General features: G+C 37.4%; 1 protein-coding gene across 5 annotated transcripts in view; it reads right to left on the bottom strand.

Annotated features, from left to right (window-relative positions):
* Positions 1 to 3,356: 3,356 nt before the first annotated feature.
* The window catches only part of LOC103044874 (MTSS I-BAR domain containing 1), a 43,685-nt gene continuing 26,724 nt past the window's right edge, over positions 3,357 to 20,317 (bottom strand). Inside the window, exons 8-15 of one of the 5 annotated variants that reach the window (XM_022671968.2) lie at positions 19,153 to 19,260; positions 18,003 to 18,097; positions 16,913 to 17,126; positions 14,211 to 14,306; positions 12,595 to 12,795; positions 11,271 to 11,423; positions 9,698 to 9,836; positions 3,357 to 8,400 (exon numbers count right to left, since the gene is read on the bottom strand). In XM_022671968.2, coding sequence (XP_022527689.2) covers positions 7,847 to 8,400; positions 9,698 to 9,836; positions 11,271 to 11,423; positions 12,595 to 12,795; positions 14,211 to 14,306; positions 16,913 to 17,126; positions 18,003 to 18,097; positions 19,153 to 19,260 — 1,560 coding nt within the window. In that variant the 3' untranslated portion in view covers positions 3,357 to 7,846. The remainder of the gene's footprint in view (positions 8,401 to 9,697; positions 9,837 to 11,270; positions 11,424 to 12,594; positions 12,796 to 14,210; positions 14,307 to 16,912; positions 17,127 to 18,002; positions 18,098 to 19,152; positions 19,261 to 20,317) is intronic. The other 4 variants (XM_022671969.2, XM_022671970.2, XM_022671971.2 and 1 more) reach the window with 4 other exon arrangements.

The following is a 20,317-nucleotide window of genomic DNA, read 5'->3' as shown; positions in this document are numbered from 1 at the left end:
GCAGCCACAAAATACTGAGAAAGTGATGATTGTAATTATAATAAAAATTATTCTAATTCAATGAAACGGTTTCTCCATTATTCTAATTCAATAAAACAACAGTGTCACAGTTAAATGGCCTAAATGGGCCTTTTGGAAAGCTCAGCTGAGCAGCCGAGTTCTGTGATTAGTCTAACGAGTAGGACAGGTGCGGTGAACACCTGATTTGCTTTCTGCACAAAAAATGCATTCAAAGAATTTCATGATTGCACTATTTCAAATTATTCTAATTCGTTGACCAGCACCTGTATAATTTACTTTAAAAATAAAATTTAAAATAACTTTTAAATGAGTTAATGAACCACATGATTAATCACATATTTTTGAAAGCTGAGTTAATTTTTACTACTTTAACTACAACTACTGCCAGACCTGTAGAATCAAGAAAACATGGAACACTGGTGAACCTTCTCAGGAGTGGCCAGCCGACTGAAATTACTCCAAAAGGGCATGAAGAACTCATCCAGGAGATCACAAAAGAACCCAGAACAACATTTAAAGAACTGCAGGATCTCACTCGCCTCAGTTAAGATCTGTGTTAATGATTCAATAGTAAGAAAGAGGCTGGGTGAAAATTGTCTCCATAGGAAAGTTCCAAGACCATCACACTAGCACCACTTAAATAGTTTGAATAGAGTATTGATATTATGTGTTAGTTTTATCTCAAATATCCAGCCATCAATTTGTGCTTGGGTTCTGCAGCCGGACAATGACCCTAAGCATACAAACAAGTTCACCTCTGAATGGCTTAAAGAAAACTAAATGAATGTTTTAGAGTGGCCTAGTCTTGAGATTGAGATGATGTGGATGATCTTAAACAGGATCTTTATGCTGGAAAATCCTCCAATGTATCTGAGTTAAAACAATTCTGTAAAGAAGAGTGGAACAAAATTCCTCCACAGAGATGTGAAAGACTCGTTGCCAGTTATCAGTAAAGCTTGATTGCATTTGTTGCTGCCAAGAGTGGAACAACCAAGTTATTAGATTTAGAGGGCAAACACTTTTTCACACAGGGCCAGATTGGTTTGGATCGTTTTTTTATTTTAATAAATAAAATGATCATTTAAAAACTGCTTTATATAAAAAAAAGAAATCTGTAAGGAGGCAAATACTTTTTTTATTTATTTCACAGCACTATTATGCAGTATGCTGAAGTTTTAACAGCAACAATAAGATCCCAGTTTGAGGCATTTTGGTTAATAATAATACTTTTATTTGCTAAAACAGCAGCACAGGAAATAAATGTTCAGGACTGTTGAGAAATAAAGCACCCAGGAGAGCTGCAGTCTTTACACCAACCTCCCCAAGTTCAGCTTTAAAATACCAGCTTTATCCCCCTCCCCACATCACTTGCACTACTCTTTACATTCAGTAAAATCAGCATCAGAGCGTAGAAATTACACTTCAGTAGCAGAGTCACTGGGGGAGGATAATACACACACGGGTAACTACAGTATTATATACACACAGCGTCATATGCGTACAGCATCAGCTACGAGGAACATTCTAGCACGTTATAGACCCTTCTGCCTGAGCTTCACACAGGCCTACAGTTACTGTAGAGTATAGAGCACACGGAGCATTTATTAAAACACCAGAACTGTAATAAAGGAGAGAGAAGAGTCAGGCCCAGAGATATACAGCTTACAGCAGGGGGAGAAATCAAATCCCAGTACTTCTGAAATACAGATAAAAATAACCTTTCCTTCATTCTTCCTTTTCTTCCTTTTGACAGATTAATTAATACAGTTATACAGAGGAAAAATAAGGGCATTTTCTCACCTTTTCTCACTTTTTTAGTTTGGTTTAATCAGACTCGTGGTTTGTTTTTACCCTTGTAACCCTTGATGTAATTCTTTTGAGCTGGTTCTTAACAGAGTAATTGCACTCAGATGCAGCACAAAACAACTGCACTAAGATGTTTTTGAAGGAGGTAGTCTTGGTCTGGTCATTTTTGAGTATTTTCACACCTGAAGGAAAATAAATTCTTTTTACATTGTATTTTATACCTTTAATCCGGTTAGTTTTGGATTCACACTGCAGTTAAGTGGGTGGAGTCTCTCTATAATTTACACTAACTGGTATGTAGAATGTCATCTGGTTCTTCAAGTTGTTTTTCCAGTTGTTTTACCAACTTTTGACATCTAACAGCAAATTTTAGGTCCAATCCTATTTTACCCCTTGGCCCTACCATTTAACCCTACCCCTCTGTTTTTCACCCGTGAACACAGACGGGTAGGAGTGTCCTGATTCTTGTTAGGCTCAGAGGTGGAAAGTAATGAATTACATTTACTTAAATTACTGTAATTGAGTAGATTTTGAGTAATTTGTATTTTTAAGTAGTTTTTAAAATAGGTAATTTTACTTTTACTCAAGTACAAGTAATTTACTTTGCTACATTGAAAAACTCCCCATTACTGAGTAAATAATTAAATGCTGGGAAAAAAAAAAAACTAATTGTCTGAATAATTTTTTTGTTTTGTTTTGTTCTCCATGGCAGCGCAGCTGAACTTTTCCTAGCAGTGTTTATTACAGTTAGCTGGAGAGACACTGTGTGAATCAGCTGTGCTCGGGGGAACAGGTGTTCTGTTGAGTTCTTATTGGAATCATTAAACAATCTGCTTAAATGTAAAAAAAAAAACATGTAAATAGCAGGTAAAGCATAGCAATCGCGAGTTAAAAAATAATAATAAAAACTTTAAAACTATAAAAATATGATATATAGTCGCCTATATGACCATAACTTTTTAACAGTAAAGAAAAAAAATGGATCATAGAAGCCTATGCAACTTGTTCTTGAAAATGTTTTATGGGGTGGTCTGAACAAATACTGACAGAAAGGTCCAAATTATTATTTGGTATAATAGATATAATAAATTTATGATTTGTACTTTTTAACTTGTAACTATGTAACTTTTACTCAAAGTAAATTTTAAATTGAGTACTTTTTTACTTTTACTCGTGTAGATTTTTAGATGGGTACTTTTACTTTTACTCGAGTAGAATTTCAGCAAAGTAAAGGTACTTTTACTTAATTACAATTTTTCTGTACTTTTTCACGTCTGGTTAGGCTAGAGGGGTAGATTAGGGGAAAGGGATAGGGCTTGTTAGCCCTTAAAACACTGGTAAGATGGTGGAACAAGCGACCAAAGAGACCCACAAATGTAATAAAGTATTTTCCTTGTTAAAAGTGACGATTAGCACTATATTACCATAGTTTAATGTGTAGCTTTAATGTTTTATGGCCAAATTCTTCATAACAAGCATTAAAAAGAAATTGCTAGTAGTTTGTCCCAGTAGGTAGCTAGCTAGCTAGCTAACTTTCCTGTTCCACCTTAAATAGTGCATTAGACTGCAGGGGCTCCAGCATTTAAGGCGGAATGGAAAACTAAAATAATAAAAAAGCTAATCAAAGCTAATGTCTGCTCCCGATCACAGAGGAATTAAGGAATGGACAATAATAATTATTTTTCTGCACCATCTCTCCCCTTTCTGAAGACATACGATAAAACACAATCTAAAGTTAACTGGTTAATTAGCAGCAGCAGCAAGATTACTGAACTTTAGCGCTCCTGATGACGTATCGGGTGCTTGAAGGGTTGTCCAAACTCTGTTTAAAGGGAAGGTGTAAGTGGTAGGGCCAAGTGGGATTGGGATTGGGCCTTATCCATGCTTCACTGTGCTGATAAGCTTTACAAATGTGGATTTCATTTTCCAGCAGAACTCGGCACCAGCATATTATTACCAGACTGGATATATTTCTCTACACCACTGTTTTTAGAATGTTTTGAGGATTAAAGTCGTGTAGAGTAACTATTTTAGCTTTATTCTGCAGACGAACCAGACCATGATTCATTTGATCCAGAGCGAGACTACCTCTTTTTGTCTTTCCACAGTTTGGTTAGTGGCACGGTAGGTGGGATTTGCTTAGTAAGCTGCTTCTAAATAAGGCCCATGATTCTTTCTAAAAGAAACGGTTCTTTTATAGCATCTGTCCAAGGAAAGCTGTAAGAGTGTAGTAGGGACATCAAGCTCAAAACAGTCTACTGTATGTTGAGTACATTTCAAAGACTGGTCCACTGACCTGCATCTACAGGTCTAGGCTGCCATTATTAATTCTTGAGTTATTAGCCAGCCACTTCTGAAGGCCTATTAGAGTACAAAAACAGTAATGCATTGGATAGGAAAGGCAATGAGAGAGACCACTGTGATCACACACACTCTGTGTGCCCAACATTGCTTGGAGTTGACCCTAAAAATGAGGAAAATAAAATAAAATAGTGCCAGTATGAAGTTTGGACGCATCTTTCCAGGTCAGGTGATTGTGGAAACCCATTCACAGTTTTCCAAATGTGTTCCTTTATAGGTTTTCATAGGACCTCCATAAGGTCTAATCTAATAAAAGTGAACCCACTGAATGAGAAGGGGTGTCTAAACTTTTGACTGGTACTGTACTTCAACCACAGATTTTTCCTTTTATGCTTTGCACTGCACTTACAGGTCCTGTTCTTTGAAAGCATCTTTTCACATCTTTACAATAAAGACTTAAAGCAACAACACAGGCCTTCAAACTCCACTGTCAAGTCCAGGCTAAACCCTTAATCTAATGTACAATAGGGCTGCAACTAATGACCAATTTAGTAGTCGACTAATCTGCCGATTATTTGTTTGATTATTCGATTAGTCACGTTTATTTTTGGTCATTCCCTCCATTTGTACTTCCTACTGATGAGGAGAGTTAAATATTTAGAATTTTGCAGTACATTTTGATAGTTTGACGTACCTATATTAAACTAAAAATGTCAAATTATATTATAGGAAACATTTACACAGGCTGGATGTTATTTTCAGGAGATTCTAGGATACTTATACTCTAGGATACTTGTTTTCCAAAGAGAAACCTCCCTGAAATTATTGTTTGTCTAAGAAAATTAAAGTTTGTAGTTACTATTACATATAACTTAATTTTACAGTACAATACAGTATCTCCCTAACACTTATCCAGCTAACATTAATTTTACTAATGTTAGTAATGTTAATAATGTTAATGAAGGAGTGAAGCCTGTTTAAACACATCTTAGCAGCTCTCTGCAGTAATTTAACTCACCACGGGTAATACAGTTAATATAGAAGCCAGGTGTTTAACCCCTTAACAGGGCAGGATTTTTGTCAATTGTCTGCCTGACATTACACCATTAAATCTTGAGGATTTCTATTCAAGCATTGCATAAAAAGCCTTCATGTTTCATAAGAAACATTACGGAAAAGCATGATTGCAATTATAATAGAAAATAATAAAAATATTTAAGTAAATGTGCTAATGTCAAAATATAATGAATAAAATCATAAAATTGGCTGTTTTCTGAACTTTTTTAAAATCAATCAAATCAAATTTTAAAATCTATATTTTCCAAACAGTTCATGCTTTAGTTTTGTTATGTTTGTCTAGTTTTTACATCTATTTTCAAACCTGCAGAATTTGTGTTGATTCCTGTTACTGATCTGGAATTATTAAGTGGAGTAGAGAGAAAACAGGCGGCTTCTCCAAGTGTCCTGGAGGAGATTTCAAACTCTAATTATCAGAATGTAAAAAAGTTATTTTACTGCACAGAAAAAGGGTTTTGCATCACCTACACCTGTAGCCTTTATACAGGACAATTTATTTATTGTATTTTAAAGGGTTAATCTGTACAGAACTAGTAAAGACTGACTGTAGAGTATTGTGGAGTTAAATGCGTTGTAGTTTATTGCACTGCAATAAGTCCCACCCACACTGAAACTTCATTGGCCAACTAAGCATGAGGAGAGGCCAATCAGGATGCTCAGGGTTTGTCACTCTCTCACTATGTCTGTGTGTCTTTTTTTTCTCTCGCGTGCGCTCTCTCTGTCTCACTCCATCACACATTAACCACAATTTTTATATTTAATATTGTTGATTAAGCTGACTAAAAGTTGCAGCCCTACTGTACAATATGCACATCTACCTGACCCCGTCTCACTTCATCCCGGGTCAGCCATGATTGCTCTTCTGCAATTCCTGATATCAGGCAGATAAAATGATAAAGGAAAGACACTCAGGCACAGAGTTTTGGCACCTATAGAAGGATGGGCTGGTAGTAGAGAAAAGACTTCATCAACAGCATCAACAATAAAATAGATTCACGTCAAACCAAAGGTAATAAATACATATACAACGGATCAGTTACTCCAGTCCTGTGGAGTAACATTACTGTAACATTAATAACTCATCTCCAGGCTATACTGTATGTGTCTGCTATAGTTTGTTACTATTTAAAACAATGGTGCATTCAGAGCGTCTTTGTGAACTCGGGCAAGCTGGAATTAAAAAAGTGCTAAACCCAGAAGATTATCAGAAAATGATGTGAATTTTGCAGTGAGCAAGGTGATTGGTCCATCCCAGAAGATTGAAACAAATTACAAGCTTTTTAGTTGACAAAGACATACATTTGGGTAGTGTACCTCTTGGTGAGAGATTGTCAACTGCTAACATGGTTCTACAATGCACAATGCAATCTCAAAGAAATTTTGCCAAGTTTACAAAATGTCCCTTTTGTTATTTTGGACTATTTTCCCAGTATCCCTGCCACTGTTTCTGTTTACCATGGTACATATCAGGGGACTTTTTCAGTTTTGCAAAGTGCAAAATTGGCCGTGCTCCCTCCGAGTGGGTAAATGGCACACTCTCCCCACATCACTCCTAGGGTGATGTCTGCAGCACAGGGCGTCTGTGAGCTGATGTATCGGAATCGTGACGCTGCGCTTTCCTCCAAGCGCGCTGGTAATGCTTCATCAGCAGCCGCTCGAAAAGAAGCTGTGTCTGACTTCACATGTATCAGAGGAAGCATGTGTTAGTCTTCACCCTCCTGGTGTGTTGGGGCATTACTAGTGATAGGAGGAGTCCTAATGAGTGTGTTGGGTAATTGGCCGTGTATATTGGGGAGAAAATGGGAAAAATTAGATTTTAGACATGACATGACTAGCAAAAATAAATGTTGATTCGCTTGGGAAAATACAGTCGCATGGCCAACAAAGCTAATTGATGGGTTATAATACTGTAGCTTTCCACTATAAGGCGAGCCAGATTATAAGGTGCACAGGGAAATAGCGGTTATTGGCTAATGCTAATGCTACTGCAGCCCAGATGCTGGAGAACTAATCTGAAACTCCTGTATAAAGCTGTGCAGACTAGTTTGATAGTCTACACTGATTGTTGCAACACAGAACATTTATCCGCAAATTAGTTGACTCAGTGGCCATCTTGGCAATGCCTCCTTCTATCTGTATGAATAGAGAAAGAAAAAAGGTCTAATTTCCATTTCAACAACATATTTGAAATCAATGATAAAATATGATTAAAAAACGTATTTTTTTTTAGCATTTGGAGCCTATAATGCACTAAAAACATATTTTTTTCTGCTTGAAATGGCTACTGCACTTGCGCAGATCTCCACATTGAGGGAGAGAGCTTTCCCCCTTAGCTGACTTGTAAGCAACAAGCTGATTGACCCTTTTAGTTAAAGGGTAGGATTTTTTCCTGTGTTACTAAAACTCCCAGTCATATTTCATATTTTAATATTTCATATTTAAATATAGTCTCAGGTTAAGTGAGCTCCTAAACAAGGCAAAATATCTGATAGTTAAAATGTACCCAAGTTCACAAAGACTATCTGAACACACCATGATGCCATTCCACACTACTGTACCCATCCTACACCTGACATGTTAACAGTATTACTAAACCCATCATTTCTGCTACAGGTGAGAGCAGAGATGGCCCCGCCCTCTTTTACTCAAACAGTGGGCCGGACCTGTCATTGGTCATGGCCTTTTTGAGTCTCACCCCGCGACGAATGGCCAGCAGCATGTCGTCTCCCTGCAGCTCCAGCTCCTCCTCTTCCTCCTCCTCTGGCAGAGTGTCTGATTGGCTGGTGGGCGTTTCCTGGGAGGCGGAGGGTGAAGCGTTGCTGCTGTTCTCAGTGCTGGGAGAAGTGGGGCTTTGTGGGTTTTCGCTGTCTGTGACGGTGGTCGGTAGCTCTGGGACAGTGGGGGTTTTAACTGGGATGACTGGGGTTCTGATGGGGATCGGGCCCTGGATGCTGGAGCCGCGCCACAGGTTGGGTTTGGAGGTGGGAGCTCGGCGGATGGTGGCGATGCCAGGCGTCGGCATTATGGAGCCGCAGGGGGAGGGCAGTCCATGTGTGTAGGGGGAACGCTTGGCTGGTAACATGCGGCGATACGATTGGCTGGTTTCTGTGTTCCGTGGAACGGAGGAGGTCCCGTCGCAGTCCTGCTGCTCTGCGTCCTGATCTCCAATAGTTGGCAAGTGGTCATAATCAAATACTAAAGAAATAGAGAGAGAATAGAGCTTTAAAGAAATACCATCAGATAAACTGTGTACTATTAATTCACTATATGGATAAAAGTATTGTAAGTACTTTTAAGAGACCAATTAAAAATGATAAGTTTCTTTGATTTTACCAAATTGAAAAGCTCTGGAATATAATCAAGAGGAAGATGGATGATCACAAGCCATCAAACCAAACTGAACTGCTTGAATTTTTGTACCAGGAGTAAAGTTATCCAAAAGCAGTGTGTAAGACTGGTGGAGGAGAACATGATGCCAAGATGCATGAAAACTGTGATTAAAAACCAGGGTTATTCCACCAAATATTGATTTGTGCTAAATTTAAACTTTTTTGTAATTATTATACTTATAATTGTTTAAAACTATTACAAAAGTCTTACTTAAATTGGCTAAAAGTGCTTATTGTACTAAAATGTAACTATTTTAAATATATTTAAGTAACATTTAAACATACTACTTCATGTATGTAACCCCATATTTTAAATATACTTATACTTATAAAACTGTAATACATTTAATGAGTATTATTATTAGATTACAACTGTATCACTATTATAGACAGAGTATATTAGAGTATATGTGCTAAAAATTTATATTAAATATATGTGATCTATTTACATTAGAGTACAAATATGCTTCTTGTTCCTGTATTTTGTAAGAATCACACTTTTAATATACTTATATAATATAATAATAAAATAGGTATAAAATATATTTTAACATACTGTACTACGATCTTTAGCGTGTTACAAATTTACTTACTTTTTTTTTAAATTAGAAGTAGTAATTTAATTTAATTTCTAAGAAGTTACATGATACACACAAAAATATATTTGGAAATAAATATTTTAGAATTGTATGGAATCATATTAAATCAAGAGTGTACTTCATAGTAGTCTATTTTTTGAAATACACTATATTGTACTTTTTAAAAAGTATGATCAAAGTTTACATTCAAATATTTGATTAAAGCATAATATTAATGTACTTTTAATATACTTAGGTAAGTACATATATCTGTTAGTATATTTACAGCATACTTAGACATTTCTCAATATGTTTTAAGTACAATTAAGTATATATATTCTTTTCACCAGGGCATTAGACAAAATGGCAATAGGTCCATGTTGTTTATTTGCTACAGAATGTGGTCCTTTTGTATGTAATGTGTGTAACTATTAGTATCTAAATGCATTCACAAGAAGGGCTGTCCACAAATACTTGGACACAAACACACACACACACGCACACACACACACACACTCTCCTAACCGTGAGTGTCTTCGCTGCAGCATGGTGTGTTGGTCTGAGTGCTGTAGCCGCTGGATCCTTGGACAGAGTCTCTGCTGCGGGGGATGTCCAGCGACAGACCACGGGACAGACACACCGCCAGCTCCTCATGAGCATCATCCTATTACACACACACACACACACACACACACACATATGTATAGGTGGCCTGAAGATACTATTTTTTTTTTTACATTACATTACATAACATTACCCTCTACAGTGGACAGCAGTGCAGTGGGTGGTAGTGATGGTGTCCGGTGGTGTCTGGCTAGAATTATCTAAGCGAACACACAATTGACTGGCAGAAATCACACATTCACATCCACATTCAATGCAGGAGACCCCCCACACACATATCCCACAGTTCAGTGCAGCATCCTTCAGCTTCCAAGGGACATGTCAAAATTCATTGGATTTAATATTAATTAATTAATTAATTCCAGTCCCATGACTTCTGGCATGTCAGTGAATTTTAATTGTATCACCCACCTGGCACACAATAAACAATTGTAGATTGTAAATTGTAGATGTACTAAACAAATGTAGATTAACATCCAGCTCTCATTTGTCTTTAAAAGAAAATGTTTCTTATAAGAATTACAGTTTTGGTTACTTAGCTTAGCTTAGCAACTCCAGGGGAGTTGCCTGGGTATGAAAAGATCCTAGATGAAAAGATTTTAGGGCAGAGACCAGGGTTAAGAAACTTATTTAAACTAAGTAAAGTACTGAATTCTGGCTATCCACAAAATCCAGCTTCTAGCTAACTGGTTAGCTACATTAATTTTCGTTAATTATAGCTTACAGTAAGTCCTGCAATCCTAAGTTAATAATTTTTTTTTAAAATGAAATAGTTATTGGCTGATCAGGTACATCAGGGCAAATTAAACATATATATATATATATATATATATTTTTTTTTTCTCAAACCTTGATTATCTATGTAAGCTAGCTAATTCTAAAGTTAAGCTAACTGACTGTCTCATGCTGTAATTTATTGAGCCCACAATGGGTTTGATCTGTGTGTTTTGATTAGAGACAAGACTTTTTAATCAGCTATCAGAAACAATCTCATCACAATTTACATGGTTAGCTCCGTTACCTTTCTTTTAGAAAAATCGCAGCATATCCATATATGTTTTAACATTAGCGCTGCACCCGCTCAAAAAACCAGCAGCAAGCTGATTGGCTGTTTCTCCTGAAAGGCGTAACTTTATCCCTGAACTGGCTGTATGATCGGCTTTAAGAGATTTTCCATTCGCACACGGCCAGTGACCCGTCTCCTCATTAATAATACAGCTGTGCTAAGTGAAACGATTCGGGGCTTCTGGAAAATGATTTGGGGCTAAAGCCCCGGAAGCCCAGGCCAGGCGATGCCACTGTTCCTTACTAGTGTTGCACAATGCGCCGTATAATCTGGTGCACCTCATAGTGCGGAAAAATCTGTACACTATAAACTTGTAATATTGCACTGTTGAATGTACAGGTATAATATTCATGGTAGCTGTGTATATAGATATATTAAATTGGTTTATACAGGTGTTGTGGTGCTCACCCTGGTTTTGCAGTGTTGGTTATTAGGGCTGGTTTTCTGAGCTTCGTCTCTGGAGCTGCTGGACTCACAGCCCTCCTTCCCCCTCTCTCTCTCCTTTATCCTGCGCAGAGTGTTCACCATCGGCTGGTCATACGGACCCGGCCGGGCCCAGTCCTGCACAGAGACAGAGACAGAGAAAGTGAAGGGGAATAGGATAAAATATGTTTTTCTAGAGATGAACTCCTTAAACTGTTAAACTTGGTTTACTGTTTAAATGTTAATGTTCACATTTTTATCAACAACAAAACAATTCTATAAATAATGTCATAGGGTGTCCTGCCATTCTGTGATGACCAATATCTACTAATTTTGAAGCTCTGACTGTATTTATCACCATTATCTAACACTCACTATTAATTATTCAGCATTTACTATCAACTACTTAGTATCTGCCATTATGTATTTAGTAACTCTTCTATGTGAAACTACTATGAATTATTCAATATTTGCTGCTAATGATTATGTTCAATATCCATTATGAATTATTAAGAATTTACTATATATTCTGTAATTACCAGTACTATGAATTATTCTGTATTTGCTACTAATTGTAAGTAACTACTATGAATGAGTCAGTATCCATTACAAATTATTTAGTATCTGCTATTAGTTGTACAGTATCTACTATAATGTATTCAGAAACTACTATGAATTATTCAGTATTTACTATAAATTACTCAGTATCTGGTATTAATTGTACAGTATCTACTAGGATGTATTCAGAAACTACTATACAATTGCATTACTCAATATTAGCTGCTCATGATCATATTCCATATCCACTATGAATTATAGAGAATTTACTATACATTCTGTAACTACTATGAATTATTCTGTATTTGCTACTAATTGTAATTAACTACTATGAATGAGTCAGTATCCATTTCAAATTATTCAGTATCTTCTATAAATTATTGAGGATTTATTGCTAACTGCTAATGATTTAATATCCACTATGAATTATTCAGTTTTTACAAAAAATTACCCAGTATCTTCTTTTATTATTCAGTATCTACTATATTATAGACTGAATCTATTAATTATAGATATAATAATTATGTATAAATATGATTTATTTAGTAGCTGATTTATTAAATAGCTACTATGAATTATTGAGTATTTGATGAATAACAGTAATTATGCTATGATGAAAAAGACAAATAAAGATGGGAATGAACATATAAAAGGTAGTGAAGGATGAGAGGATGATGAACAGAGAGAGGGATAGAGAACAGATGAACAGATGAGTGGAGTGGAGGAGGAGGAGGAGGAGGGTGGAACTGACCTTCCAGCTGGGCACTCTGTGGGAGAGGGGGAAATTGGTGGAGCCAAGTGGAAAACACGGCCCACAGCCCGCCAGCAAGTGGGCGGGGCCACGTCGAGACCACGCCCACAGAGGGATATGAGAGGGTAATGAGGGAGAAGGAGGAGGCTGGGGGGAGGAGTCCACTGAACACGGGCTGATCGACTCGCACCCGTTTAACAACTGAACCAGCAGAGTAAACATAAACATAAACACAAACAAACAACAGGATGGATGAGAAATGATTAGGGGTGTAAAAAGTTTTAAAAATTATAATTGTAATAAAACTTATTTAATTGATAAAATAGATGTAAAATATTTTCACATTTAAAATTCAAACTTATATAATTTTTTTTTAAATATTACAAATATAATTTAAAATATAAGCAAATTAAAACGTGTAATTATGATTTATAGTTCAATTGAAAAATCAGAATAGCAGAATATTTAAATTTACACCCCTAAAATCATAAATTAAAAACATTAATGATAAATCATGGTGCAATGTGATGAATACAACAAAACATAAATATAACACAAAAATAAAAGAGGCACTTCTTTGGGCTTTCAATCACTTCCACGTCTACAGGTGTTTAATAATAAAAGCAGCAGCTAGTCATGCTGCAGATACTGAAAGTGAAAGAATGGGTCTCAGGCTCTCAGGAGCTCAGTGAACTCCAGCACTGTGGTACAGTGATAGGATGCAGCACCTGTACAATGAGCCCAGTCGTGAAATTTCACTACTCACTACTAAACATTCCACAGCCAACTGTCAGTGATATTATAACACAGTGGAAGAGACTGGGAACAACAGCGACTCTGTGCTCTGTCAGTGTCAAATAACAGAGCGGGGTCAGCGGATGCTGAGGAGCATAGTGCACAGAGTTCACCAACTTTCACTACACCAATCACAACACACCTCCAAACTTCATGTAGCTTCAGAGTTCATCATCACTACACACCTCCAAACTTCATGTAGCTTCAGAGTTCATCACTACACACCTCCAAACTTTATGTAGCTTCAGAGTTCATCACTACACACCTCCAAACTTCATGTAGCTTCAGAGTTCATCACTACACACCTCCAAACTTTATGTAGCTTCAGAGTTCATCACTACACACCTCCAAACTTCATGTAGCTTCAGAGTTCATCACTACACCTCCAAACTTTATGTAGCTTCAGAGTTCATCACTACACACCTCCAAACTTCATGTAGCTTCAGAGTTCATCACTACACCTCCAAACTTTATGTAGCTTCAGAGTTCATCACTACACACCTCCAAACTTCATGTAGCTTCAGAGTTCATCACTACACACCTCCAAACTTTATGTAGCTTCAGAGTTCATCACTACACACCTCCAAACTTCATGTAGCTTCAGAGTTCATCACTACACACCTCCACATTTCATGTAGCTTCAGAGTTCATCACTACACACCTCCACATTTCATGTAGCTTATACAGATACACTTGTGATTTTCTAACAGCACTTAAGATAAAAATAGCTTTACAGCTTTAGATAAACTTTTAACTAGTCAGATGGGTTTATGTGTGTGATTGATCCTGTATGTAAGGATACTGTACTGTAAATGTGTCACCTTGTCTCCAGTGTTGGTGTTGGGGTCAGGTAATGTGGGTGTGCAGCTGTCTGTGATTGGCTGAGAGGATTCGTCAGGGCAGGTGGAGCCAGGGTACTAAACACATCCACACAATCACATACACACACATAGCCATGCAAAGCATGTATATTTATACAGCTCTGGAAAAAAATAAGAGACCACTTAAAAATGATGAGTTTCTTTGATTTCACCAAATTGAAAACCTCTGGAATATAATCAAGAGGAAGATGGATGATCACAAGCCATCAAACCAAACTGAACTGCTTGAATTTCTGCACCAGAAGTAAAGGCATAAAGTTATCCAAAAGCAGTGTGTAAGACTGGTGGAGGAGAACATGATGCCAAGATGCATGAAAACTGTGATTAAAAAAATGGGTTATTCAACCAAATATTGATTTCTGAACTCTTAAAACATTTTCTTTGCATTATTTAAGGTCTGAAAGCTCTGCATTATTTTTGTTATTTTAGCCATTTCTCATTTTCTGCAAATAAATGCTCTAAATGACCATATTTTTATTTGGAATTTGGGAAAAAAAGTTGTCTGTAGTTTATTGAATAAAACAGCAATGTTCATTTTACTCAAACATAAACCTATAAATAGCAAAATCAGAGAAACTGATTCAGAAACTGAAGTGATCTCTTATTTTTTTTTCATTGTTGTATATATAAAAAACAATAGGAAAATAGCTAAATAAAAGTGCAGGATGCAAAAAACAGCTATGGTCTCTATGGACTTATCATTAAACTTGCAATACTATTTGAATATAAACTATTTTATTTTTCAAATATAAACACTGATCACTAAACCCTAACATTAACCACTAAATACTAAAGTCTGATCATTAACCAATAATATAAAAATACAACTCATTACTCCAAACACTATCATCACTGATATTATGAAACTCTATCCATTTCACACTAAACACTGAACTATAAAGTCAATTCACTAATCAATAATAATACTAATTTGTGAAAAACTAATCGTTATTTACTAAAAAGAATGTGTGTGTGTGTGTGTGTGTGTTGACAGCTCGGAATGACTCATCACTGTCTCCGGTGCTGTGTCTATCTAACTTAATGGAGGATGTTCCCTAGCAACAAGAGCCGGTTCCTATGGCAGCAGGTCTGGGCTGGGTTCTGCAATGATACATATTCATTACTGCACACAGACCCGTCTCCCTGCCCTGATGTGATAAACATGAGGGATACATACAAGATTAATATTAATATTCATAAAAATATAAATGATCAGTGTACGTCCAGGGCTGAAAACAGATTAATCAATAGATTAATCAAACCATAATTATGTATTTCTGTTGTTTACTCCAGATTATCATTGCTCTACTCTCTGATATCATAATTTATACTGAAATCTGTATCCAAACTGATTGTTGACAGTCTAAACAGACAGAAACCACATTAAATCTGATTTCTACAAATCAGACCCAAAGCACATTTGAAGTCTGATTTATACAGATGTGTCTGAGTCTGGATTTGAACATGTCTTGTGCATCACTCACAACATGACACAATCATCAAATCCAGATTGATGGAAGTGTGGGGGTCCAAGAGGAGCGTCAGAGGTTATAGTTGCTGAAGTCGACCTCCATACTACAGCAACCCATGCATATATGCTTGTGATGCCATAAATGCAATTTATTTATGTGTAGTCTAAACAACCAAAAAGACAAGGAAACGTAATTTTCAGACTATTGAGCACACCTCACTGTAAGCTGCACCTAAATATATTTGCAGAACTTTTATTTAAATAGGTTACATACACAAATAAATTTTATGTACCATTTAAAATAAAACAGTAGCCTACCAGGAAAAGTCATGGGAGTAAAGTCGTAATATTAAAAGGGAAAATAGATTAATTACTTGGACTGCCTGTTTAAGAAGCTCAGAGGGAAAGGAGCATTTTATACTCATTATCTGTTACAGGGCTGCTGTGATTACCATCAGTTAGTTAAATTCATAACCTGCTGCTTATTAATGCTCTTGTGTTACAGTTAGATAATACAGTGTCCAGATTTTGTAAGGCATCGCTATCGGTAGCCTAGCCTATATTGTGCTTTGGCTTGGGCACCTTCACCATTAAATGCTGTGGCAGGAATGCGTGCTTTGTTTCATGGCGGTGTTCCGCTTCTTTATTTTAGTTACTGCAATAAAATGCAAATAATTCCAGTCATGGAACCTGACCCGGATGTGGAAAGGTTGGAGCCCGACTTTAAATGCACGATTCACACTGACGGCGCCCTAGATTATTCGTCACACTTAATCTTTTCTAAAAACAGATTATTTTGTGTGAGTAAAGCACTTTTGAAGCTTGTAAGCCCGTAATAAAAAAAAAACATATATTACGTTCACACTTAGTATTTTAAATAGGTCTCCTGTGAAAGCTTGTGATCAGATTTCTCACAACGTTTCTGCTAAAATTAATTTACTGTCACCATGCATAATTCCATGCATGATCTGGAGCGGTATAAAGCCCCCACCAGTACTTTAGGTTAATACCATTAACCAAGCTTGTTAAACATACATCAAGTCTTCACACGACTTCACCACTAGAGGGGACACGTGAGAGAGTCCTCAATCACCATATCTCTTAAAAGTAACCTTGAAGGCCACTGTGATGTGTGAGTGTTAGTTGTTATTGAGTGTAATTTCATGGTTACCTGTGTGTTGAAGTCTGGAGGCATGGGGGAGGGGCTCTTAGACTGACAGGTGTCCTGAGAGGTGAAGCCGGAGTCGTGGGAGGAAACGCTGGGGAGGCGGGTGGAGCCTTGCTGGGGGAGTGCGGAGCCTCTGTAACGGAAGTGTGAGGTAGGAGAGTGGGAGTGGCTGCTGCTCGAGCGAGAATCACTGCTGTTCACACTGTTCAGACTACTGCTGAGAGAGAGAGAGAGAGAGAGGGAGAGAGAGAGAGAGAGAGAGGGAGAGAGAGATACCAGTCAAAAAATATTTTATAAATAAAAATCATCCAAACTATTGGATAACTACTGCATTTTCTCAGTCAGCTTTATGAGGAAGAGTCACCTGGAATTCAGGCTTTCAGTTAACAGCTGTGCTGAACTCATCAAGAGTTAATTATTTGAATTTCTTGTCTCTTAATAAAGTGTTTGAGAGCATCAGTTAAAGTAAAGTAGTGAAGAGGTAGAGTTACAGGTATACAGTGAATAGTGAATATTTGAGTAATGTTCTAATCCAGATTATGAGAAGCAACAACAACTTAACTAAGTAAAGAAAAAATACTTTAAGAAATGAAGGTCCGTCAATCCAGAAAAAAAGAATTTCAAGAACTTTAAAAATATGTGCAGTCACTGCAAAGACCATTAAAAACGTTATGATGATAAAACTGGGCCTTATTAGGACTGCTCAAAGAAAGGAAGAGTAAGAGATTCCTCTGTTGTACAGGATTAGTTAATAAGAGTTACCAGCCTGATAAACTGCAAGTAAGAGTATTTTGGTTTGTTTAACACAAGTTACTACTTGTGTTAATGATTCCTTATGTGTTCCTTCATAGTCTGGATGACTTCAATATTCATTTACAATGTAGGAACAATATAAAAAAAACTGAATAAGAAAGTGTGTCCAAACTTTTGACTGGTACTGTATAATTTATTACAATATCTTTCCTGTGTTTTGTCTAGTCTTTGGGGTTGTTATTTTTATCAGTGGCTCTGCAGTCACACAGACATGGAAAATATGATGGAAAATAAGGTGAATAGCTCAGGTGTTTACACTGCTGTTGCCTTGGTTACACACCTACACATGCTGGACTTCCTGGACGTGGTGCTGGGAGAAGATGGCGGGGTCTGATAGGACCAACTGCACTCTGAGCCCTTCAGATCAGCGATCACCTGCACACCAGTACAGTACACACAGTGTAAAAACAATACACCAATCAGTTTATCAATCAGTACTGCATTGTTCGCACACTATAAGGTGCACTTACATTTTTTTTAAATCCTTTAATTTGTTCAAAAATCTTCTGTACGTCTTATAATCCAGTGCACCTTATGTATGAATTCTACCAGTCAGGTATTAAGGAGCAGTAAAGCCACTCCACTGAAGTACAGAGTTATATAGAAGTTTCAGTTTAGTTCTCCAGCACCAAGACTCTAGACTGGAGAAGTATTAGCATTAGCTGCTAACTGCGCTAAGCGCTAGCTCTTTTGCTGTTCAGAGGTGAGTATTATCAGCCTGTAGCTTGCTGCTCACCCTGGCTAGTACTGCTGGAGCAGTATTAGCATTAGCCACTAACCGCGCCTAGCACTACCTCTTTCGCCGTTTAGGAAGTATATTAGACTGTAGTCTGTGTATTTACCATGTTGAAACAAGCTACGTGGGATGAACCACTGGCTAATATCACCCTGGCTTACCGGAACACTCAGGGTTCTTCAGTGTAGCACTAGTCATTATCGGCTAATGCTAATGCTCCAGTCTTTAGTGCTGGTGAAATTTGGAAATCTAAGATTCCAGTAAATAAAACGGAAGCACTTTACTCACCCAAATAAACAGTTTTCAGGAGATAAATCTGTGTATATTAACATCCAGCGCTTGTTTGACTTTAAAAGTGTTTTTTTTTTTAAGAATTACAGTTTTGTTTATGTAACTTTACTAAAGCTAAAGCTTTACTAAACTTAGTTAACACACCAGAAAATAGACGTTCATTGATAGTGCCTCTTATAATTCGATGCGCCTTATAGTGTGAGAAATATGGTGTATCAACAATAAACATACAATTCAGCTAACACATGTGTATAACACTCCTGATCACAGGAAATCAATGCACACTATTCTCTCTCCAGCCTGGCCGCTTTATTAGAAACCTTTACTTCTAATCTACCTTGCAGGGCTCTCCTGTAACAGGTGATATACCTGTGACACAGGCAGGTGTACAGTATGTTCATACCTGCTCACTTGAAGAAGGCAGTTTGTGGGGGTCCATAGTCAGTGACCTAAGATCATCAGAGATCGACTGCAGGTGAGTGACTTCACCCAGCATGCACACCTCTTCTTCCTGAAGAGAGAAAAACATTCAGCAAAAACACTCAGGCGAACTGATGATCTAGGAGTAATAATAATTATCAGGTCTGTGATGTAATTTTTAATTCGCTACCACACAACAGCTTTTTAGAATCAGCCATAAGAGAAGAGAAAGTGAGAGACTGAGGACTGGGAGGAGTCTGAGTGAAGACAATGTGAGGACCAAGAGAGGACAGGGTGAGGACAATCTTGGGATTAAGATAGGACGGAGTAAGGACAATATGATGACATAGGGTTAACAGAGTGAGGAGGAAGTAAGGCCAGAAGGAGGACACAGTAGGGATGAAATAATGACTGAGCAAAGATAGATGTGGACAAAGGAGGACAACAAACTGAGGCTGTCAAGGTTGAGTACAAAGTTATGACAAAAAGGTTCTGTGGGAGGAGAGTAGGTGGAAGGAATAAGGAATAGGGTGGAAAAAAGCTGGTCAGAGTAAGAAAGTAAGAAAGTAAGAAAGTAAGGGGAATGAGGAAAAACTGAGAATCAAGGAAAAACAGAGATGGGGTAGAAATACAATGTGAGAAGAAACAAGACAATGTAAGAAGGAAATGGACAACATAATGTGGACGTAGTAAGGACCGAATGAGGACAGGTGAAGGAAAGAAGGTGGACAGAGGACAGGGGAAAAATAAGGACAAAGGTAGAACAGAAAATGGACAGAGTGAGGGGAAATGAATGAGAGAATTCTTAGAGAGGACAGTTTGTAGACAGAGTAAGGACAAAATGTGGAGAAGAGTGGAAATAAATTAGGACAGAGAGAGGACAGAAGGTGGACAGAGAGACGACAGAGTGAGGACTGAGGAAAGACAGCGGTAGATATTGGACAACAGAGGACAAAATGAGACTTGGAGACAGTGGACAAAGTGAGGACAGAGGGAAGACAGACTGAGGACAAAGTGCAGAACAAATGAGTTCAGACAAGACGGTGGACAGAATGAGGAAAAATTGAGAAATGAGGAAGGACGAGGGCCTAAATGTGGACAGAATATGGACAGAGTGAGGACCGTGGATGGACAGAGGTGTGTGAGGA

Source organism: Astyanax mexicanus, chromosome 2, assembly GCF_023375975.1.
Source record: "Astyanax mexicanus isolate ESR-SI-001 chromosome 2, AstMex3_surface, whole genome shotgun sequence".
Taxonomy (NCBI): domain Eukaryota; kingdom Metazoa; phylum Chordata; class Actinopteri; order Characiformes; family Acestrorhamphidae; genus Astyanax; species Astyanax mexicanus.
This window is presented reverse-complemented; position numbering and strand designations above follow the sequence as displayed.